Source organism: Strigops habroptila, chromosome 8 (assembly GCF_004027225.2).
Source record: "Strigops habroptila isolate Jane chromosome 8, bStrHab1.2.pri, whole genome shotgun sequence".
NCBI lineage: Eukaryota > Metazoa > Chordata > Aves > Psittaciformes > Psittacidae > Strigops > Strigops habroptila.
The window spans coordinates 34,344,505-34,369,223 of NC_044284.2; the positions used below are offsets into that span (position 1 = coordinate 34,344,505).

At 42.5% G+C, this 24,719-nt stretch overlaps 1 protein-coding gene across 2 annotated transcripts; it reads right to left on the minus strand.

Annotated features, from left to right (window-relative positions):
* Positions 1–22: 22 nt before the first annotated feature.
* LAMP3 (lysosomal associated membrane protein 3) lies at positions 23–23,748 on the minus strand. Of its 2 annotated transcripts, XM_030496367.1 has the most exons (7): positions 23,418–23,748; positions 18,673–19,460; positions 17,205–17,327; positions 13,851–13,908; positions 11,821–11,988; positions 7,964–8,104; positions 23–51 (listed from the first exon to the last, which is right to left on the minus strand). In XM_030496367.1, exons 1-6 carry the CDS (start codon positions 23,461–23,463, stop codon positions 7,965–7,967), a joined length of 1,323 nt encoding a protein of 440 aa, XP_030352227.1. In that variant the 5' UTR covers positions 23,464–23,748; the 3' UTR covers positions 23–51; position 7,964. The 2 variants fall into 2 exon arrangements, with proteins under 2 accessions (XP_030352227.1, XP_030352226.1); XM_030496366.1 differs by lacking the exon at positions 23–51 and having other exon boundaries at positions 3,113–8,104.
* Positions 23,749–24,719: the final 971 nt, after the last annotated feature.

Below are 24,719 nucleotides of genomic sequence, written 5' to 3' on the forward strand. Positions count from 1 at the left end.
TTGCTTTTTTAGTGATTCGGCATGGTGACCTCTCACACCAGGACTCGGTGGCTGTAGCAGGTTAAACAGACACCAGATCAGCTCAGGGAAATAGTATGGTCCCTTGAACCTGACTGCAAGAGGCTGTGGGCTCAGCACTTGCTCTAAAGATGAAATTTTGAAAACTAAATTATTAAGTGAAGCTTCCACTTTTCCATAATTCATTCACTTAATTTTTCTTCAACACCATGTGCTGGCAGCGTAGATGCTACTTTTGTCTTTTGAAATTCAGATTTTTTAAAAAAACCCAGCATGTTTAATTTGTCTGTAAACACAAGATGGCAGCATTCTACGTAGTTTACCGTTGAACATTGCGAAGAGCTACAGCTGTTTCACAAGGCGTAAATCAGAGGTGATGGAAGGGTTTATGCCTTTGACAGTAGAACTAATGGAAGTTGCAAACTCATTTATATTGCAAATCTGCTCTGGCGAAGGCATCCTGCAAGCACGGCTTTTAGGGCTTGCAAAGTCAAGTGGGATCACCATATTCTATACACATATTGGTGAAAGTGCAGCGTAATAAAACTGAAATGCAGAAACTAATAATTTTCTCACTGACACCAGTAACATGCTTAATGTGCATGTACATAGATAGAGGCACTGTGATGAACCTAATGATATATTGGATAGGTTCGATTGGCAACATTTTAAATTTTACTGTGGAAGCTTGGCATATTTTGAAAGCTTCTTTAGATTAATAATTTGAGTACATTTCTCATTATTATTTTTGCCATGAGCAGGTTGTGAACATCATAATTTGTTTGAAATATGAATTAGTTTTCCTTGAAGAGATGAAAAAATTAGAGAAGTTAAACATTGGCTGGACTCATGAATCATATTCTTTAGAAATTTCTGGGCTATAGGAGAGCCCCAGAAAAGCTGAGGTTCAAAACCAAGATCTGTGTCTCTAGTGTGCACAGATTTTCTGACTCAGATTGAACATTTCCCTTTTTCTCAACAGCTCTTTTTTTGTTTGTTTGTTTGTTTCTGCATGTGGGAAATGCCACCTATTCCTTTTTAAATTTTTGAAGAAAGAGTTAAATAAGAAACTGAGCCAATCAGATTATAAGTTAATAAAATACTTGGGATCTGCCAACTTCATAGGCAACAGGACTTGCAGAAAAAGGGAAATGCGGGGTTTGTGACGTTTTGTGGCTAGCTGGGAAAGCCCAGGAGTATGAGCATTGCTGTGGCTGATAAACTTCAGACATACATACCCCTGCATTATTGGCATGCAATGGCCACAGCCATAGATGTAAGAAATAAAGTGTAGTCTCTAAGTGTCTCATCATGTTATTAGTGCAGGGTTACCTTCACAGAAATCTTTCTCTCCTCACCCTTGTTATCTTCCTCAAATTAATGCTTTCAAAAATACTCTTTTTTCTTCTAGACACTCTGATGTAAAAACATTTCTTCAGTGAATTCCCAACCTCTGTGCTTCTGGGACAGTCCATGGTGTGACTTACAGATGGGACTTTTTGCCTTAAAAGGAGAAATGATAGACTATTCCTCCATCTGCCATTACACCTTGTCAAGAAAGAGAGAATTTTGAGACATCCAGCAGCCTTTTATGGCCTACTTCGGAGTGCCAACCCACAGGCAATGAAATGCAGAAGGCCCCGTATAAATCCTAGTTCATCAGCTGAAATACATCTCCCAAGTGTGTATTTACCAGCCCAGCTTCAAAAACTAACACAAACAAGCCAGGAACCTTGTCCACTTCAGTGAACCTGGCACCAAATTTAATATTGTACGAGGCCAAGCAAGTGCAAAAGAGCAGAGCAAACTGACCCTGCTCTCTTGGCAGCCTTGCTTTTCTACTGAAGGGGCTTTTGAAGTTTTCACTTTGCAACCTGTAGGCAGTAAATTATCTATAATGTAGGGATGTGCACTGACACTAGGAACAGTAGAAACACTAGAAACAACAAGTGAAGCATAATTATGGTATCTTATCACTGAGGGAAGTTACTTTCTCTCTGCTGCCCTCATTGGCACTTCTCTAGCAGGTAAGTTCCTTAATCAGCTGCTGGCAGCAGAGAGAGGTTTTTCTCCCCCAACTTTACCAGATCTTCTGCTTTTCTGCAATCCATCTAAGAACCTTTGCTTCTTTAGCCATGAAGAGCATGCCATGTGAGACTCATTCAGCCATTTTAGAGCCTTGTCTTGCTCACTACAGAGAAGATAGTGCTCTGTTTCCCGACCTGCCCACCCCTCTCCCTCCTAGGCAGAGCGCTCTCTCATGACACATCCCAATAGTGGCCTTAGAGGCATTACAGGAGTCTGCACCCAAAATGGGGTCTGGCTGCAGTTGTTAGCCAAATGTAGACCTAGACAGACCTGGTTTCAAGTTCCTTTGAAAAACCCTTAAAGGTGAAGCTGAAGAATTTTTGAGTGCCCCTCTTTATTGAGAAGTTTATCCCACACAGTTGTCCCACAGTTAGGATATTTCAAACTGGCTGTTGATGTGACAAACAGCAAAATCACAGCAAAGTCACGTAGGACCATAGACTGATTTGGGTTGAGAACGACATTTAACGATCATCTAGTCCAGCCCCCATCCTTTGGGAAATTCCTTTGACCAACATAGAAGCTGTTGAATTCTCAGGTTTATGTGTGGTATTTCCCAAGCTATTTGTTTCCTCTAATTTCCATAACTGCACACTGAAAGGATGCATTCTCCTCAAAAGACTCTTATCATAATGCCTAAGATTATCATCTGTGAAAGCAATTTAAATGTGAAGTAACAAGCATCCATCACATCTGCTGTGAGTTATGGTCTGTGAGTTTTGGTCCAATAGGAAACAAAAAGATCTAGTTGTATGAAGAAATATAGTGAATTTAGATACTCTGGAAGCTGTGCTGGTGAAACAAACATAGAAACGTGCGATAAGCTGCCCAAGCAATAGAAGAAATAATCATCAAAGTTATAATTAGGATATAGGCATATCTGTGTCTGTGGCTTGTGTCCAGAGCTCATAGAAACCTTCCTGTTTGTTAGATTGAACTTGTATTTTAAACAGTTTAGGTGAAACAGCACTTGAGAGATAAAATTGCACAGCAATGCACACTTTAATGACTAGATATGACCTTTATTATAGAAACATCAATAATAGAAAAATAAAGAGCATATCTTCTCATAGCAAATTATTTTCTAGCAACCATATATTATAGCAAGCTAGAAGCGATCAACCAAACCATCTTCATACACTCAAGATGCCGATCTACATCTCCCTCTTTCAACCAGAATTAACAGCTGGTTTTTAATTTGTCCATCAGAGAGCAAAAAGAACTGAAAGAAATTAAATCTTGCTTTATAAACTCCTTGGTGATTTGGCTAAGTATGACATCATCACACCCATGGGATACCATTGGTCTACCTTGGGTATGCAAGAGACCACAGTGAATGGGCTGGGGTGAGAGTTGCAGCAGAACATCAGGGAGCTACAGGGATGTGCTCACCTCCTAACCTCTGTGGCCCCACTGTTTCCAGACCAGCACATGCTTGCCAGTGAGTTAAGCATAGCTTCCCTAATGGGGTACATCATATCATCATTCTGGTTCAGAGATGGGTTGATATGAGCCTGCCGGGGGAAGAAGTGAGCTGGGGGTGCTGAGACCAACACTGCTGGTCAATCTGGGACCCAGCTGCAACTTTGTCCCCTCCCACAGCCGTCTGTGCTCTTCTCTGCTCTCTGGGTACATGGGCTCAAGCTGACTATATGAAGGTTTTTGGCATGCAGATTTTTAGGGCAGGTTGGTTGGTATCTCCCTGTCCCAAGCAGTAAGCAGGTTGTGAACAAAGGTCTGACGATGGCAAAGAGCAGCCCTGGAAGGAAAGCAATCTGCCAGGCTTATGGTTTCATTTACATCCACATCAATAGGAAGCAAAGAAACTGTGCACTGCTCCCCATGATAGAACTATTATGGCTCACCTAGTATACAACTAGTTTACCAGAAGAGCCTCTCCTTTGTATGGTGCTTTTTAAGGGACTTTTTGCTCAAAATGTTTCTCAGACAAGATGTTTAAAAAAAGTCTTGCAGGACCAAGACCAATTACACCTATAGTCTTCCCACTGGGAAGAGGACCTCAGAGCAAATCCATTAGATAAAAAAGTGCCAGCCAAATATCTTCCTAAATTCTGGCAGAAGATTAATATAGGCACCAGCTTCAAAAGCTGCACATGGCAACTCAGAGAGCAGCTGGGCTGCCTAATTCTCATTCAATGTTAAATTCAGAGAGGCAGCACTCCATGCTATGCTCACACGCTGACACACATCTCTGCTACAGGCTGCTTGTGTCTTTTGTGGTCAGGGAAGGAGGTGACGGTATGCAGGCTGGGCTGCAGGTGGAAGAAAGGCTGCACTTAGTGGCTGGGATCTCCTGATGCAGTAAAGAATTCTCCAATGGATCCTTTACTACTGTGAAGCACTAACCCCATTGGATTAATTTTGCTGCATGTTGGCAGCATTTCATGGGAGTATCCAACTGTTTCATCAGTTTATGCCATGTGCACTTCCCCCGTGCTGTTTAGAGCAAGCCCACAGTATTATTCATCTAGAAAGGACAGTATGCAGCTTCATAAAAACAGCAAATAATAACAATAAAAAGCATAAAAACAAATCAGGTAAGCCTGAATCCAAACATTGTTCAGTACCAAAGTTTGATTCACTATAGAAAGAAAAAAGTATGGGGGGAAAAAAAATTAACCTTACATCAGTGGCAAAAATGCCAGAGGGCATCACAAGATTAAACACAGAATTATCAGTGATTAAGAACAGTTTTCACTCCTCATGTTGATATCAAAGGTTAAAAGACGGAATATTAACATAAAAGGATTTTTCAGTACAGAACATCACAAGAAAATGCTATATCCATATCAGTAGAAGTAACAAACTGTATAGATCATACAACGCAACGACCCAAAGAACATGTGAAATAGGACTTAGGTTTGAATAGGAAAGATGTCTATTGATCTCTAGTCAGAACAGCTTAGGGTCAGATCATGTGTGGTGCCGAGCTTTTTATACAGTGTTCGTTGTTAAAATGTCCACATGTAGCAGTTTGGGACAGTAACATCACTACTGCATACAACTGCTCACTTTCAAATGGAAGCTCTTCATAGAATCATAGAATCAACCAACCTGGATGTATTTACCTTTCTTGCTGGCCATTTCATAAATTCTCTTGTTTTAAAAAAAGTGAATGCTTTAATCAAGTATAAAAATCTGCTTTCTAAACAGCAGATTAATAGTATTTACTAACGCTAAGAACCAGAGGAATCTTATCAAGCCAAGGGCCTGAACCATGCCACTGAGTTCAGTGGGCTGCTTGTCCAGTAACCGGGGGCGAAGGAAGAAGAGTGAAAATAAGCTAGGTAAAGTTCACTGAGCAATATTAAAAGTGCTGGAGCCTTTTACAAAACAATAATTGAAATACTCAAATTTAAAGTTGAGTATTCAGCTGAATACAGTTCAAATCACTGTATCTGTATTGAAGGTTTGAAAGTTCAGTATTTTGTTTCTTGTGCTACTTTACCTCATCATCATATTCAACTGCCTCCCTTGCTTGCAGCTGGTTCTGTGCAGAAATGCTTCAAAATTGTCTTTATCTTTCTTACTTATCAGTTTGTTCAGATGCAAAGGGAACATTTCTGGAGGCGTAATTACTTCCACAGCTACGTATTACGTCAATTATGAAACAGTATGACCATGTTTCCTGCTTGACACAGACCAGCATCTTTTAGTAATTGACGGAATGGAAGGATTTCTTTTCTTTCTTAATTTAAATAAGTAAACTCTCAATGATTAAACACTAGTAAAATATCAAAACTACTTTAAAAATATTTAAGGGAAATTAAACTCACAAGATATTATTATCAGTTTAACCCAGTGAAAATCCAGTGAGGTTCCACCACCATTAATAATTGTTCAGGATTTGGGCCATTATTCATGCAAATTAAACTAGTTCCCAGCATTTCTATTTTGTTTAAATCCAGATTAAACTATCAACAATGATATTTTGCAGATTACTTCAGTCTGTCTTTTGTTTAATGGGTACCATTCCACAGTCCTTTTCCAGGAAAAACTTTAACTGGTAAAACTTAAGCCATTACCCTAACACCTAAAGGGAAAGTGTGCTCTTATTTAATATTATTTTCTCTTTTGTCAAGATTTTCAGATATGATTTCTTATCATTTTGATGTTCTGCAGTGAACAGATTGTGTGGTGTGTGCACATGTGTGTCCTTCTGCACATTCGTGCATATGTTTAGCTTTGTAAATCTTTTGTGACAAGGAGATTTTTCCCTGTTACAGCAAAGAACATTAGCTGAACTTAATTGCAAAAGCAAGTGTGATGCCTTCATCACTTGCTTAGGAGGAAATAGACTACAGAGTGTATCAATTAGTGTTCTTTAAAACAGCTCCAAATTATTTCCATATGAAAGTCCAGCTCCTCAACTGTAAGCACACTGAGTAGCATTCACTTTGGGCAGAGAGTTTGTCCAAGGCCTGTGCACACTTTTATTTCCCACAGAAGCCTTGAACATACCCCATCAGTGGATTTCTATTTGCTCATGGACCTTGTTCAGGTCTACCGCAATTGTGGCCACTTAATCCCTGGCATTTTCAGTGAGCATGGTATCTTCCTGGATTAAGAGAGATCACAGTGCTGCCATCTCAGTAGAGAGAGTTACCAAATTCAGCAGCAGTCACTCAATCAGGTCCATGTCTGAATAGGTGAAAGGGGGTGATTTATGAGCTCTCACAAGACCACAAAATATTAAGCTTTTTGAATTTATCAAGCAAATTCATCAGCCCACGTCTCACAGTGCTTTCAGACCCTCATGTTAGCTTTCTCCATGTTGTATGGCAAACATGTCGCGAAGTGATGCTGTGCCTTGAGCACCAATTGACAAGCGGAGCAACGTGGCCTGGTGTGGCAGACGGATGTGCAGTTACTGCCTCCAAAATCCTGCCCGGTTCCGCTGCACATCTCAGCTGCCTGTCAATCAGCTCCTGAATTGTGCAGTTTGCAGGATAACCCTTTGGGATAAATTTACCAAGGTCAAAGTGCTCTAAATGTGCTGTGCTTTATGAGGCTGCAGTTCAGGAATTATTGGCAAGAAGTTCAGTCATTTTTGTAGCAGTGCTGAGACAAGCAGTGACAAGTGATAATTTAGGCACATTCTGGTCAGGCAGCCCCTGTGTGACCTCAGCTGGGTAATCTTTTATTTGCATCCACAGTCACTGGAAACTAGAATTTTTTCTAAAAATACTGCCTCCAGAGTAAGAATCACATATTAGTGCTCAGTCCTTGTCAAGGGCTTACTAGCGAAAACAAGGACTTGCAAAATGTAACCCTGTTTTAGGACTGGTGAGAACTTGCTTGCGAATGGAAGTCACACTTACACTTGCCCTGAGACTTCAGCATACACAGTGTCCCCACAAGGCTTTCACTGAGCTCTGATTTAACAAGATTGTCTCTAGCTGTGGACCTCTGGTTTAGTCACTTGAAGGTTGTATTACTGGACACATCTATTTTAACAAATCCAAATGCTATCTTTAACAAACTTGATGTATTTTCTGGGGAATGGTGATACTGCTTGCTTTAAGCTATTTTTAGGCATCTGACTTGGGTGGTATGAACTGCCTCCTTTGTTGATAATATAAAGAATTTAAGCTCCTCATTTTGGTCCTCTGAACTACATCCAAATTAGATGCCAAGAATAGCCTAAAGTAGATGGTGTGAGTTCTGTCCTTCCCACCTTAAAGAAATAATTTCCAGAAATATTAGCTTTAAATACATGGTGTCATCCCTTAAAATCACTTAAAAATGTGGCTTCAGGGTAGTGAGACTGCCAGGTAGAAGCTAAAACTCCTGTGACTTCTCTACTTGCTACGCATGTTTGGAAGTACAAGGGAACCTCAAATACGTTCATATCCTCTTTGTGGCTTTCTTCTGGAAATCAGGAAAGTGGCAAACACAATGAGTAACAATCCCAGGATACTCAGGCCCACCGCGATGGGAGCTGCTTTGCTGTTTTTATCAGGAAAACATTCTTCTTCTGAAAGTAAAAGGAGATCAGAAAATGTGTTATAGCAGAACACTGTACTCCTAGACTATACATCTGCATTCCAGAAAGGTTAAAAATTTAGTAGACACAAGGCAGAAGTTCTCAAAACCATGTTTTCTTTTTTTTTTCCCCCTCCTTTCTTTTTCCTGAACTATACTTACTACATCTTTATCTGCAGTGAACCTTACCTCAAGAAAACAACACTTGCCCTTTTCAAAATAGCTACCTGCTTCACTGGAGAATGACCCTGCTCTTTCATGTCCGCAATAATTGTTTTACCATCAAGATCAGTACATAGACAGTAGGAGGCTTGCTTTCTGCTAGCAGATGTGGAGCATCCCACTACAGAGTGCAAGTCTGAAAATAAAGAGCAAGATACATCCTACATGGACAAAAACTGCTCCTTTATGGCTTCTAATTGCTTCTGCCCAGTAAAAAGAGTCAGACCAGAAAAGGGAGCCCAGCACATCGTTGGCGCAGCAAGGATCCTAGTTAAGTCAGCGTTTCCTAAGAAAAATCAAATTCTAATTGTTCTCTGTGTTTAATTCAGAATACTTGTGGATAACTGTGGCTGAGAACATCCAGAGATGCCAGGAGCCTTAGACTTAGTCCAGGGGGTTGCTTTAGCAGTACCATTGTAATCTTATCATACATATGATATCAGAAAAGGTTTTCACGGAATATTCATGGGTTGTTTTTTTTGTTTTTGACACAAATAATATCTTTTAAGAACCATCCAAAGATATATTCACTCTAAACATACCTGTTCGCTACAGAGGGGAAAATACTGACTTTCTCAGCCAGTCCCTACCCAAATGAATATTCAAAACATATTCTGATTAAATGGAAACTCATTACTTAAAAATCAACTTCCAGACTGAGGTAAATGGTCAGTTTTCCTATGGAGAGACTGCACCATCTGGGTCACCAACATAAACAGAATATTTACTCAGTTACAATGGCAGAATCAGTCTCAAATTCACAGCAAGTGTAGCCTTGGGAGTGAAGGCAAGGCCTGGGAAAGATCACTAATGTGTTATCCCAGAACAGGATGAGACCTCCATCTTCCATCTGATCTACAGGAAGGGTCCTTCCTTGGAGTCCAGGGAAACCAAGACCTCTAGCATGAGGCTTTGAGTGGCACCTCAGTAGCAAACTATGCTTTATACAGGGTAGCTTGATCAGCTGAATCCCACAATGTACGCCAGCATAGCGATAAATCCAGTTTATACCCAGGGTATGAGGGAGATCCAACACCCTCTGCTGCTTTCACTCCCTGTGACTATTCCAAGGTAGATTTTGACAGCACTTTAAGACAAAACCCTCTATTGTTATTGTCTAATTCTGATGACTATGCTGGCACAGATCATAGCTCAGCTTGGCTTTTCCCCAGTGGGAATCTTTATGCTGATGGTGGGCAGTTAGCCCAGGGAGCATGTGGAGTGCATGACATCATGTCACAGCTCCAGAGCCTCCACACAGCTCTGCCCAAAATCTGATCCTCTTCCCATCTGATCCAGATGGTGATGCAACATCACAAAGCCAAAAGCACCAGTATTCTACTAGATGCTGCCTTTTAAAAGCTTTGTCTGGTTAATGTAACCTGCTGTTAAGGAAGTGAGCTGAAAAGTATTTGCATTTAGGTATTGCAAAAGCCAGAGATGTTTGAATTGGCCATTTTGTCTTGACAAAACCTTGGGCTATGAACTCTAGGCACTGTTTCTGATATACTGAAAAACAGTTCAGAAGACACTTTTACAGCTTTCTGGACTCAAACAGGGCAAGCAAGCACAAGTAACACTGCTGCAGTCTGTACAAAATTGTAAAGAACTTAAAACCAATGATCATTAGTGTTTTCTTTTTCTTCCCCTTTTAAATATAAGCAAATCAGGAGCAACAGAAGTGAAACTAGCAGTCTTGAGACACCAGAAGGGAAGAGGCTGGTGAAAAGTCATTCCTATATTGGTGATTTCGTCTTTCCAAATCTGCATATAGAGCAGAGGTATGCAACAGTTTCATACCTATTTCATGGCCACTGGGGAATTATTTCAGAGGTAGTAGCTGCTTTCTCAGCCTGTTGGTTAAAAGCAAAACTAATTTAATTTTGTATATCGTACTGATTAGCCGAGATTAGCCTGACCTTGGGATAGGGGGTGGGGAGGAGGAAAACAGTCTTTCTGAGCTCTGCCTCTGCTAGAGGTGAGGCTATACCAAAAGCTATGAATGAACTCACTCACTGTATAAATTTGAATGGGAATGTGTGGACCAGATGGGATCTCATGAGTTGTTCCAGTTCAGTGTTATCCCACAAAAAAAATCTTGATGAGAATGAGAGCATAGATTGGATTTTCAGTGTGGCTTTTGAAAGCTTAAAGAAAAGCATGCAAAAAAGCAAAAAAAAAGTCTCAAAAAGCCCCAAATGTTGTTTCCCACTATATTCCTTTTAAAGTAAGAAAGGCAGCTAAAATGGTGACTTAACAAAAGAAAGAATCAGTCAAACAGAGCCAAACTGAGTGAAAAATCAGATCTAAAGTAAAAAGAAGACTAGAGGGGTAATATTTTGTAAGCATGCAGAAAGTCAAATGTCAGAAGGGAAAGTTTTATTAGTGCATCTGAAGGGCTGGAAAGCTGATAAGCTTGTCTGTCCACCTGAATTCTTGTATGGAAACACCTGCAGAGGAAGTCACAGAAATGTGAAGATGCGCATTTGAAGTTTGAGAGACCACAGGGTCCCATCTAGTCCATCTCTCTGCTTTTTGCAGGATCTTTCATGCATCTCATGAAAAGTACGGCAGTGGACCATAAGAGTGTCCATACTGTGGGGCATGGGAGTTTCCTGGTGCACTCAGCAGTCTTGGACCCCACAGCCTGGCCAGGTCCTGGCTGCATCGCTGGACAAGAAACAAGGATGATATCTCATTTCCCTGCGGAAGGAACCCCAGATGTGGGTGTAGGGAAGAAGTTGTTATGAGCCCCAGTACATTCTCCCAGTGTGAGCAATCCAGAGACTAGGGAAGTCAGTACTGGTCCGTCTTTGTCTTTTACTAAGCTACATGGTTGCCTCTTTGTGGTGCTACTCAAGAAGGGACAAATTGCAGAGATGAGCATAACATTCATTCTGAAACTGTGAGCATGCCAATTGAGCTCTTCCTCACGAGCACATTTCATCATGTCTAGACACAGCTGCTCTGAAATTATCATCCTGCATTCACAAACATCCCTTATGAGTTGGCAGTTTTGCTGCTGCAGCTGTGGGACTTCATGAGTGTCAAGAGCCTTTCAAAATAGCTAAAATCTGACTATATTGAGAACAGTGACCTTGAACTGATCTGTATGTATTAGAGGTTTGGGCATTGCAATGGTGATGAACACACCTCTGCTTGCTATGGGACAAAATGCATGAAGAATAAAATTGTGGCTGTAGAGCTGAACAATGAGAAGGTGAAACAGAAGGTACTTAATGCAGGAGGAAAAGATACTTTTCCATCTTCCATAGGTATTAGCACTGTGTTGAAAATGGTTCAGAAAAGGGTAAGAAAACAGTATCAGGCAGGTTACACTATTTAGAAGCTATTACAAAGCTGTGATTGCACTATAAGTGTAGCAGGATCACCATGTGTGTATGGTTATTATCTAGCAGATTATCAGGCTACCAGAGTGCTGACATGTAAATCTCAGAAGGGTGGAAAAGGTATCCTTCTCCTTACCTTTTCCAAACTGGTTACCAACAATATCAAACGCCTGCACCTGCATATTAACAAAGAGTAGCTGGAAGTTCTTCTCCAAATTGAAGGTTTGCTTGCTGGCACACTTAAAGGAATTCCCCAGCTTTGTTGTAAACATCTGCTCTTGTATAGCTCCATAGTAAAGCATACCTGGAGGCCATAAAGACAGATAAAATGAGAACTCACAGTAACTCTGTTGGAACCAACATCTTTCTGAGATAAAATGGAGGATCCATGGTGCTTTGGTAGAGCAGCAGTCACAGATGTGACTAAAGCATGGACATTTTCCCCATAAAGTATCAGTTACATTTCTTCCATGTTTAAATGAGTGCAGCTCAGCTGAGCTTGGGTCTCAAAAAGTGGCTAAAATTCCAGATGCTTCTTCAAATCATATTTTAACAACTTGAGTCTGCAAGAGGGGGTTAGGATTCTCACAGGAACAGACATCTGTCTTAGGTCTCCAGCACAGCTATTTCCAGACAAAACAGAGATACCACCTCTAGCATGGGAATATCTAGTCTGTATTGCTTTATGTATTAAATATGATTTTAAACGTATTCCTGTGTCACAGTACTTTATGGAAAATACAGCTCAAATTCAAAGCGTGAAAAGATCTCATAACCTAGGCATATCCTTTATGCATATCCTCCTTTATAAGCAGATATATCAGTTTAAAACAAAATCATCCACATTACCAACTCTGCATCATTGTATCTCAAGCAAAACTGCTGGCACAATAGCGTGCAGCATACTCTTGGTCCCCTTCAGTCAAAATCAGTACACCAGCATATACTGATACAGTTAGTTTAGTAATTTTTACCTCTGAAAGATACGGGCTTGCTCACTTCAAAAGTACTGCTGGTGGTCCGTGAAATGGCACCATCTGGCAGAGAGGCAGTAACAAGCAGGCAAGGATAGCAATGGCTCTTACCAGCACCACTGGGAGGATCCAAAGTATATTTGAGGATTTTAAAACTTATGATTAAGTGGATTAGTTTGTATTTGCTGCGGTTTGCACCTAGCTATGCACAGGAAAACTCTGGTCATTTAGACTGAGAACGTCCCTAGGAGACATGTCATCTGGATCAGCTTTGCTTTTACTTTAATTGCTGTAGATCAGAATAGGCTCCACTTGAGTTAATAGAAGTGCTCATCAATGAGAAGAAAACTAGACACCGAGCTTCCAAAAGCTCAGTGCTACTAGGACACACCTGGTCAAGCTCCTGGTTTGTTTTCCTTCTTTCAGGGGCAAAAGTCAACCCAAATACTTACAAGTAACAAATGGAAATGTGACATAATATAGTCGTTAACCTGTCACAGATTTGATATGTTGGGAAGAACTTGTGCAAAATTAATGTCAGAGAAAATCTGAAGTCATGGCTTGGAATTTTTCTCTCTGACCTAAACAATGTTCTCTTAGCAATTCTTGGGATGTCACATCTGGAGCAGCTCCTGACTGTTCAAATGGTGAGAAGCAAGGCTATATCAGAAAAAGAAGAGCACAGACAAGGTCTAGGATTTCAGGATGAAGAACCTCACCCTGGGTCCAGTTCTTATTTCTACCAAATCAAGACATGCCTCCTCTCAATATTGATGTATTTGAAATCTGGATCCAGCTCTGCATTTCTGTTATCCAGATACTGTATTCATTTAGTATGCTTATTAGTTTGGAAAGATGCATCCAGCCAAACTGGAGTCACAGCGTTTTTGTGGTTTTGCAGATAAAATCTTTGAGGACTGTTTTATATATTAAATTTAGGTTTGAAGTAATCTCTATGCAGGAAGAGGTGAGGCAGGGACAGTTTTTGAGAACAAGGAAAATTGAAGAATTCTGATAAAACTGCAGCCTAGTCCCTTCTCTTGCATTTTTATACTGTAAGATTTAGGTGAATGACATGTTGAAAGCCTGGTAAAAAACATAATTTGCAAAATCCAGTGTTTTAAAGATACGAAAGCCTATCCCACACCCAGAACAGTTTGATATGAATTAAGACAATGTAAAAATCACTAACCTTCAGAAGGTAACTGCAACCTGGTCTCAATTTTACTGACATAGTACCTTGGAGCTTGCTGCAAAAGAAGTTGTACCTTTATTCATAATACATCCTCATATTTGTGGGAAAAAAAAAAAATACAGTTCACCACAGCAAAATGGTCACAAATTATTTCTCAAAGAAACACATTTTAAAGCATCACCTTCAGGACCCAAGAACCAACTTGCCTGGATATTGCTTTTTCATTTCCAGATCACTCCATCTAATAGCTAAGAAGCTGGTGTCATGCAGCCACTTCAGCTACATCACCAATTCTGCTCAGTTCAGTGAAACTGGACCATACAGGTGTATTTTACACACACTACTAAAGCTAGACATTTGTGTGATACTTATGGCAATCAAAAGTAGGAGGGAGTTAAACAAATAGTATACATTGCACAAATTAACAGGCATGTTATAAGGATATTTTTATTCACTTGTTCTGCTTTACTGAGAGTCCCTACAGTGCTCTCCTGCACTGAATGAATCCATGCTGACCTGCAGTCTGACTGCTTGCAGGACCTAAGCCCGCACATTCAGAAGGACTCAGGACCCTCAGTACTGCAGAACACTTTATGTATAGATGCCCTTTGCATGAGCAACCTGCAGAAAGCAGCAGAGCTTCTGTGTTCATTGTTGTTTTATCTGGGACAGGTGAGCAACAAGCTGAGAGCTCGTCTCATGCTAGTACCACTCCTTTCCTATTTTGTCTGCTGACAGCAGCCACCACAAATGAGGAAACAGCAACCTAGATGTATAGGGGAGAAGTAACTGTTCTTTCCACCCTGCTGACACTGTTGATTCTGGCTGGCTTTTCTGCTCATATGCCTACAGACTGTTGACATGGAAAGCACCTGGTACAACAGCACAGGCAAATTTCCCACTAAGTGTCCTGCCTGCACTTCCCCTAAACCCATGGTGCAACTCGAACACTGTCCTCTCCTCAACTGTCTCAAAGTGAGAGACACCCTAGGAGCTTTTCCCTGGTTACGGCATTGGAGTACAATGTGAATCTTTAGGTAGCAGCCCTACTATGCATTTTAATTCCAGCTGTGAGTACACTGGGACTGATGAGTGCAGTTGGTAGATAATGAATGCCTCCTCTGCACCCACTTTTAATGTTATGCATTAAAAGCTGGTAGGATGGATTGGGAAAGTTTAAGAAAGAAATACACAAGAGAAGGGGTTCTCAGTAATACTCCTACTTGAAGACACAAACAGGTGAGGTTAAATATTACCATTTTTTTGGCGGCAGCACTAAGTTCTGTTTGGCCACAGTTAATAACTTGGCTTGGGGAAAACACCTGCTCCTACTTCACATCTTGTGGGTTGGTTACAAAACTTCCTTTTTTCAAGTTCTTTGCAAAAGGCAGCTGGCAGTGGTGAGTACTGAGCCAGCCGCTCACCTCCAGCTACTCAGCACAGCACCGCAGCCCTGTGGCCAGAGCCAGCTCCTCTTTCACCCATGAAAATCTGAAGTGCCACCATGGGAGTACTCCTGGTCCAAAGCAGTTAGAGAGGCTGTGGAGGCCAAACACGTAAAAAACAGCAGTAAAATGATTTCATATTAACTTGAATTTCAAAGAAGTCTAAGGCGAGCCCCGCTATGCTCCTCTCTTGAGGCTTATCTTTAAGTGAAGGGTGGATTGTCTAATGCTGCTCCAATAATCACTTTTTTCAGGGCAAGACAGGTCAAGTATCTCCTAAAGGTTCACATCATTCTCCTTAGCACTGCTGCAAGCTGGGGTACTTGAATCACCAGACTTTTTCTAAGGATCCTTATAACACAGAAAATGGTCGCCTTGTTGCAGGAAGCATACATTTAAAGCAAACACTTGTGGTCTAAACTGATCCTTTGTTTTAAAACAGCTCCTTGATTTTTTACATTTTTCCTTTGTAGCTTTTAGAAAACACTCTGCCATAAACTAAAATCAAGATGATTATTAACTGAAATCTTTTCTCTGCTCAGGAGAGCAGAGAAGCATTAACAACTCAGGAGTGGTATAATTTGCTGTTGTCTCTTGGACTTCCTATGGAAAAGACTGATTAACCTCTTGTACTTAACTGTCATTAATTTGGGCTTGGAACCAGGCTGTAAGATTGACATTTTGGCTTGATTAATTGCAGGACACGGATCAATAGTGATAGCCAAATACAGCTCTGAACTGCTATGGAGCTCCAGGACATGGCCTTAATGCATGTTACACTCAGTCAGAGTTTGATGGGATCCAACCCACACTGTATTCCTCCCTGCCCATTAATGACTTTATACACAGTATTAATTTCTGTTGTTAGCCCTGCTGGAATCACCACCCAGCCTAATTAGCTTTCAGATAAATAGTACTGCATGCTGCCTCCCAAAATGTGTAAACCATGTAAATGTCCGAGGAAGCAAGAGCATGGCTACGCTCAGCCATTTTCTCCTGTGGTTATAATAGCAGCAGCACTCTTGGTAGCTTATGTTAAAGCCTCGTTCACGTACGGTGCAGTCCCAGTGTGGAACATGGTATCAACAGACAAAACGTCAAAAAGAAAGCTCATTTTCCCACTATATAAGCAGGGCTTTTCTCTTGCCCAAGTTTCTCTGTGTACTTGTAAGTCTCCTTGGTTTGGTACATTTTAAGGGCACTTATCTACAATTTTGTTGTTGTAGTTCACTTGTTTGGAATTTTCCACTGCGAAATTAGATGAAATTAGTCCCTTTCAGCTGTGGATGGGCCATGGCTCCTGGACACTTACAACTGCACAGGCTGCCCTTTGAATTTAACCACCACAGCTGGCTTTTGGCTGGGCAGTTGTGATACTCGGCATTTATGGGAAAGCAAATGGCTAACCTCGCCTGTATTCAGGTGGTCCTCGAGACACCATTTCATAAGAGCAATTTGATAGCTTGAGTCAGAGCTCCCAGCACGCATACCTTGGCCATCTGCAGGGACTCCAGTCCCAAACATGTTCCCTCTGTTCTGCTCCAATTCAAACAGCACTTTCTATCAAAGGATGGCAAGGCACTGTACTTACCCTTCATTGCACACATGAACCTTTCCAAATTGAAAGTTCAACTAGACAAGACATGATTTAGCATTGAAGCTAGCCCCACTCTGAGCAGGGGGTTGGACCAGGTGGCCTCCAAAAGTCTTTTCCAACCTGAATTACTCCGTGGTTCCGTGACTCTAGCCTCTTGGGAAGGACAGGAGTAATAGTGCCTTATATACAGGTCAAAACTAGCATAGAGATAGAGGAAATGCCTTTCACACAGTACAAACTGAATTAAAGGCAGTCTAAACTCCACCTCCCCAATTCTGAACACTCCTTCTCTCTAAACACAACAATTACCTTTATGAAGGTGAAGTTTATAAACCCTCCACTGAAAGTTATGTTCAGCTCAGATTGCACCATCCCACAGCTTCCAAATGTCCGTGTTGCATTGGGGTTGATAATCATGTACTCCATCTGCTTCTGTGGAGAGAAGAGACATTGCAGGGCTGCTGATGAAGAGGAGAAGGGAAGATTAATAAGAAAAAGATACTTATAGCCCCCTTCATTTTTTTATTTTTTTATTTTCCCCAGCCAGGCTCTGGGGCTGAATGAACAGGCCAGTGGTGGTGGCAGCCTAACTGTTCTCTGCCAGGATTGTTCCCCACTCCTCAACCAGCACTAGCATTTGTCTGACATGTCACCAACCTGTTCCAGTGTGTTAAGATAGCAGAAAGTAATAGTTTTCTGCTCATTCAGTGAACTGATACAATTCAGAGCAGGGTCAGACGAGTGCCAGTGTTCATTTAAAGAGAGGGAGAAGTGAGAACTTGTGCCTGAAGTCAGAGGAAAGATGAAGACAGGGGCAGATAAGGCTTTAATTGCCTTTAACATGTGTTGCTCCTCCTATCACTCTGGCCTCCTCTTTATGTCCTGCATAGTTCATCTCTAGCATCTGCCAACCCACACTGTAGTCTGAACAGAAAGTTCTGCAGCCCTGAATACAGTTTGGCTCCTTCAGTCTCACCTCAAACACATCTTACTTTTGGAATAAGCATCTCACCATGGGCTGGTGAGGTTGGGAATCATGCTTCCTCTCTGGCTTTTGTCAGGAAGAGGGATGAAAAATAGTTTTACCAATATTAGATATATAAGAAACTTTCAAACCCCAAACATGTAATGGATTTGGCCCAAGGTATATGAACTTCAGAGCCTGAGGCTGTAACCCCACATATTGTATTAATGGAGACTACAAAACCAAAAGTCTGAGTGACATAATCACACTTTCAGACTTTATGACATCTTTTGCTGGACTATTCACACCATTCACCACTGCTAGGAGAAGGTACTAGCTCCCCAGAACCCCTGCTCCGGTCCAGCCTGGCAGTTCCTGTGATCCTAAAATCTTCATGCGTCAGCACCAGGGCAACCCATCTCTGAATCCATGTCTGTGAATTGACAATTTCTTGCTTTTGTTGCAACTCAAAATGTCAAACCCTTCACTGAAGTCAACTCAAATTTTAACTAGTCTCCCAGTCTGGGAAACACAAATAATGGAAGGCTGACCTACTCCCCAAGTACTGCTACTGCACAGATATCAGTGAAATAAGAAAGTATCCACACAACCCCCTGAAATCATCATACAAGCCAAAGTGCAGCAGCTGAGATGCTGCGGCACAGAAAAGGCCTTAGACGGGTAGCAAACCACTTATTTTTATCATACAAGCTAACTTCTGAAAATTGCTTTGAAAAGAATCAATTCCAGCTAATGAAGAAACTTTGTAACGAAGTCATTACAAAGCTCAGCCTTGTAGTGCTTCCACCTCACCTTCTGTGCATTTTGAGCCATCAGCTGCAAACCCATGACCGCTTTGATGCAGGTCTTCTTCCCACTGGAAACGGTGTATGTGCCAGTGGGGATGGGGGAAGGCTGCGGTGCAAGAGTGGGTCTTGCTGTTATCATAGTAGATGAGATGGTTGGTTGAGTCCCTGGACGAATGGTTGTTGCATTTGTCATGGCTGGGGCTATTGGACTTTCAGGTAGTGTTGTTCGATTTCCTGATCCTGTGGTGGGCTTTACAGTTTGCATGGTGGTGGCTGTAGTATTTATGGCAGTAGCTGTCATTTGTGTATTTGGTGTTGTATGTTTTATGGTTGTGTTTGTGGCTGCCGCTGTTATTTCTGTGCTCACGCATGTTCTGGCTTGCTTGGTGGAGGACACAGGGTGTATGGTTGCATTCTTCACTACAGGTGTAACCGTTTCCATTGCCTGGGTTGTATTCTGACCAGCTGCAGTTGTGTTGTCTGCTGATATTGTGGATATGACCGTGGGAGATTTCTGGCTGGTCCCTTCAGTGGTGGTTGCTCCTGCCTGGTCTGTCATGTGATGACCTGGTGCTGTTGTTACCTGGCGCTGGTCTGTTGTCTGCACAGTTATTCTGTGGCTCATGGCTGTTGTTTTAAAAGAGCCTGTGCTGTTAAAATGAACTGTGGTACCTTGATGGGGTGAAGAACGGTGACGAGGGAATGGCTGAGAAGTAGCTGTATGCTGGAAGGGTACAGTTTCTGGAGACAGTTTGACCCCTAAGGCCACTTCAGCAAAGCAGGAGGAAAATGCTGCAAAGAAACAAGTAAGTCGGTAGTCTAGAAACCTTTATGTTTAACATTTCTGCTGATACCTACAACATAACTGCATTGAATTTGCTATCAAATGGCCAATATGATTTATTTCTTCATTTGGCTCCAGTCATGATAGGAGAGTGAAAGAAGACATGCTGTAGGACTATCCATAACTTTTCACCACTCCCCCAATCTTCACACCTCTGAATAAACCCACTGCAGTGGAAGCACATTGGAAGCTCCCAGCTCCCTGCACTACTGTTACTGCTGAAGAAGCCAGAGGTTGCCAGAGGTGTGAGCAGACCTCACACAATCCTCAGGCAGCACAAGAATTCCCTTGCACGCAGAAGTACAGCAAGATTTGCTAGAAGTAAATTATTAAGGTCTAAGGCAGACGAAGTGGGTGTAACAGGCAAAGTTGGTTACTTACCAACAAAGCATGGGGAAAGGGGACATTTTTTATGCGTGAAGGAAGTGAGGCAGTGTAACAGCCCTACAGTGATTCACAATAGTCCGGGAAACTGGTCTGGGAGACAAGGAAATTCCGGATATTTATTTATGGTTTTGTTGTAGCTAGGCCAGCTTGAACCCTGAAGTTCTTCCCCCTGGGAGGTACCCAAGGGGATGCTCCAAACAAGGGAAGACCTTTTAGTGATGGGCTTTCATCAATGAGAAACACACTTCAGGGTACAGCATCCAGGGGCATTTTGGACCACATCTAAAAATAGTTCCAGCACCAAAATTACACTTCCATCTTGTAATGTTTACAGACACATGTCCCTTGCAGAACTGAAAAGAAAGTGTCTGGCTCCTAAATAACAAAGTGAAGAAAAAATGGGAAAAGTACATTGTACAATAGATGAAGGTCACAACTCTTCTGCTTGAGTCTGTCATTATAAGTATGAAAGAAGACCCTATAAAGACAAGATCAAGCTAAAAGAAATCATAAATCACTGATTTATATTAATTCTTTGATGTGCATGAAGCTTCAGGTGTAGTTAAATGCTTTTCTGCCTAAATTAGCTTGAGGACAGAGATGAATTCTCCAGTTTGGAGAGAGAAGGGACCTGTGCTATAACAAACAACTGCCGGTGTAGGTGTTATCATCAAAGAAGTGCAACTTGACACAGTTGAAAAGCCACAAAAATAAGAGAACAGATTCCTCTGATTGCAAATTTTACCAGAAGGAACCTAAAAACGCCATAATTAATATGATACTTTAGCTCTTTTTTTCACTTTCCCTTAGTGTTTACCACACCTTCTGGTAGAGGTGAAAAGCACATAACTTCTCTGCTTCTCTGTGTGCTGCTGGAAAACCAGAGCAGTTGCCATATACCAGCTATAGGTAGCTGCAGCTAAATGTGTTACCGCAATAAAAACAAAAAAAGAAGAAGTTGCCATTTTCACCTTTCCCCCCCCCCCCCCGTAAGACGGCAAAACAACCCGTCTTTAAATTTACACATCTTAAATAGTCAGTACTTCTTAGCTTTTTACTTAACAGATTGGTTTTGATTACTGACCAGATAACACTTATCTTACAGACATGGAGAGAAACATTATTTCACTGACATTTGGATGACAGCCATAGCTTTTAAATGAAACTTTATTTTCCCCAAAAGGTCATTTCAACCTAACCATTTTTCATTACAGAAACATTCAGCCTGGTAGGGTCACTGAGGATTAAAGTCAGAAATGCCTTTAGGGTGGCCCATGGCTGATGGTCACCAGGTGACCTGCCAGCTCCTCCAGCCTCCCACAGCTCTTCCAGGCATTTGGAGTTTCTGTCAGGGCACAACCACACTGCTAAGCCTGTTGGCCTGGGTCATCCTCTCAAGAGGCATTTGGCCACATCAGCTCCTAGGGATAGGCAAGGATTGTTCTCTGGTTGCACCTAATGAGCTTGGCTCTTCCTGGGGGGCTGTTGGAGGTAGTCGGGTAGCTCTGCTGAGCGAAGGGGCAGGTAGGCCCATGGGTGCCAGTCCTACCCTCCTGCTAGGCCTGGAAGGCTTCGCCATGGCTCCCTCAGTATTGCAGCATTGCCTCTCGGGAAGCCTGGCTCAGCTCAGCAAAGGAGCCACCTGAACAGCTCTCCATCCCCAGCCCCTTTCACAGCTCTGCCATGAAAGAACAAGGAATACTCGCAGCTCTGCATCCCCTGTTAATCTCCCCAGTTTGGTTTGTTGGTTTTTCTACTATGAAGCCAGCTCGAAACATCACACAACAAACATTTTGCTCGAGGGACACATGCTCCCTGAGGTGTGTCTTTCTGGAGCAAGCTGCAATCTCCTCGTCTCACCTTGGCTTCAAAGTAGTGCGCTACAAATGCCGAGAGCTGTGTTTCTGCCCAGCAAGTCTCTGTGCACGCAATGCTCCAGAACAAAACTCTCAGAAAAGGATCAGGGCAGATCTCAGAAATTCACTGTTCCCAGTCTGCGCCTGGAGCCCCTATTTTCATGCTTTGGTGGCAAGTTTCAGCAATGCCAGCAAAGGAATACCGGTGCTCTGCTCCCAGGCTTTCAGTGGAAAGTGGAGCACTCAGTGCCATGATCTGGCTGTGACATTTCTCAGCCTGCTGTCCTGTAACAGAGTGGGTAAAAAAACTTGCTGAGGATTTTTCCCCTTCTTGTCTACCACGCGGCTCACACTGTTCAGCCACCCAGCGGGTTTGTTCCACTTTCTGCTGCCCAGAAGAAATGCCTGTGTTCAGCTGACTGATTTTGTGCAGGCATAAAAACCTGACTGAGCTCCTACAATCACTGAGAACACTCTCACTGGCTCGTCTGCTTTGGGTTTGAGTCCTTAAGGAACTGGAAAAGCCCCAAGATTTTCTGAGAGGTTTCGCTACTGTCATAGTTTCCCTTAAACATAGGAGCTGTCTCTTAAGTGTCCTTTGTTCCTTAAACTCTGTTTATGTGTAATTCCCTATCTGCACAGAAAGACTTGACTGTGGCATTAATAAAACATCACGAATTATTAAAGGAATGATCAAAAATGGATAAGGAGCTGAGGAAACAAGCTCTTTCTAGTAAAAAAGACCCTTGTTGACCCTGAGTTAGTGTTACTTCCTCAGCCTGATCTTGCTCTCCTTTCATGTATATGTTTGGGGGCTACTTCAGCAGACTTCTGGCTATGAAGTGGACATGGAAAGCAGAGCAGATACAGCGGGACCTGCTTGTGGTCGAGTCCCTGAGCTGTTTCCCTGCTCACTGCACTGGGAGAGGGACGAGGTTTCTTACTTGTGTGATCCCTGTGTGCCAATGGCAAAACCCACTGCAGAAATCCAGCACCCCACCAGTGAGCTCAAACCTTTAGCCATTACACAGGTTAAGTCACGCTCTGTCCTTCTTCACCTGGCAGATTTTGTACTGCTGTGGGTGTTGAGGAATGACTTTGCATGCTGGGTCACATCCTTGATCAGGCTGGCTCCACAGATATTCACAGAGCAGCATTAAGGGTTGAAGGGTGACTGTGATGTGGTTTGTCACTGAGATAAGCCCCAGCCTGCCTTTTCCAAGCCCCCCGCCTCACTCTTGCTTTCCCGATCATGCTCTGCATCTTGCAATGCAGACAAATTACTCGAGCAGCACTTCCTTAGTTTTTATTCTGCTTGTCAGTTTCTGCTGGTCTGGAAATAATTTTTAATTAAGAAATGCAAGCCCAAAGAAGTCTGCTTCTAATATTATTTTGAACTCACTCCATCACACAGTCAGAGTTCGTCACCATAGACTGCAAGGGAAAATTCACAGGAAAACATCAGACTAACTATACCAGCTGCCAATTAAATGTACTTTCTACTTATTTTCTTAGCAGTGGGACTTTATTAAAAGCCCTTAGTGCTAGCAACAAAACTGTTGAAAGTTTTCAGTCTGTTAGGTGCTGTCCTCACTACAAGGAAACAAACCCAGCATAGTCTCCCTCATTTTCCTCATAGAAATGATGGAGGATATTACTCACCACAGGTGAAGGTTAGCAAGATGAACCGCCGTGTGCTCTTCCCCATGGCCAGCAGGTTTGAGAGATGCTGCTTCTCACCGTGGAGAAAGTGGAAAGGAGATCAAGATTTCCTGGGGACTGAAAAGTTGCGCTTGATGCAGGGAGTGCTCAGTCACATGGCTGGAAAGGAGGTGGGGAGAGAGGGAGACCATGCTTCTGATCTGTAACTACTGCAGGAGAAAATAAATTATGGGTTAGGGACAGGAAGTGAAAACAGAAGGGACTGCTGGGCTAACTGGGGGGAGGACAGGCTCTTACTCTCCAGCTGAGAGCTGGGGCGCTCTGCGAGGCCACATAAAGCTTCACGCACCTCTCTCCAGTTTCATAACCTGGTGCAGACTGCAATTGTGCCCCAGTGGAGGGTTACAACCTGTAAATCAGTGCTTTTCTTTATAAAAAGTACTTTCCTTAAGGCCAAACTCTTTTATGTTAAGGCACAGAAGGGAGAGGTATGATCTTGAGCCAACTCCACAAAGCACCTGCTAAAAGCAAGATAAGGCTGAGCAAAGCCCCAAACGTGCTCTGGTCCCAGCTGGGGACTGTCAGCAGCCTTTGCTGTCTGGTTCAGCCCCTGCTCCAGGGGCTAAGCTTGTAGAAGGTGGATCAGCTGTGGTGACTCACCATTAGTGTTGCGTTTGAACACACTCCTTGGCAAATAGCAATGCCCCACCTATGTCCTGTGAAGTGCCCCCTGCAAACCACACCAAGCTGGGACAGGCACTGCACAGGCAGGTCCTGGCACATGTAGCTGCGCACCAGAGATCTGCAACCGGAGAGCGTTACACCCGCTCATGTGTGCAGCTGGATTTCCAGCCCTGGGCCTTTGCCATGGGGACTGCTTGGTGTGGGGAACAGAGCAAGCCCCACACCTGGGATCTGGTGTGGTCCTAATTCTTCATTTTCTCATACCAATATTGCACTGCAGTAACATGATAAGGCCCATGATTTGAAAACTCTAGTGAAGGGATGTTTGCCCCCAGAAATCTGGATATTGGAGGAAATTCGTTTCAATTTATTTTTCTCTATTTGCATTGTGGTTTTACATTTCCATTTTTACCTGCTTGTCCTTCTACATGATCCACAACACGCATTTGGGTCAATTAGCACTCCCTAATAAAACACTGGTAGCCAAAGGCATGCAGAGATCTTATAAGTTATCCTACAACCTCCTTGCCTTCTGGCTGCAACATTAGCATGTGTAACACCGAGCTGTGTGAATCTTTGCACTCTCCTAAGAGTCCCAGGGATTCAGGAACATGACTA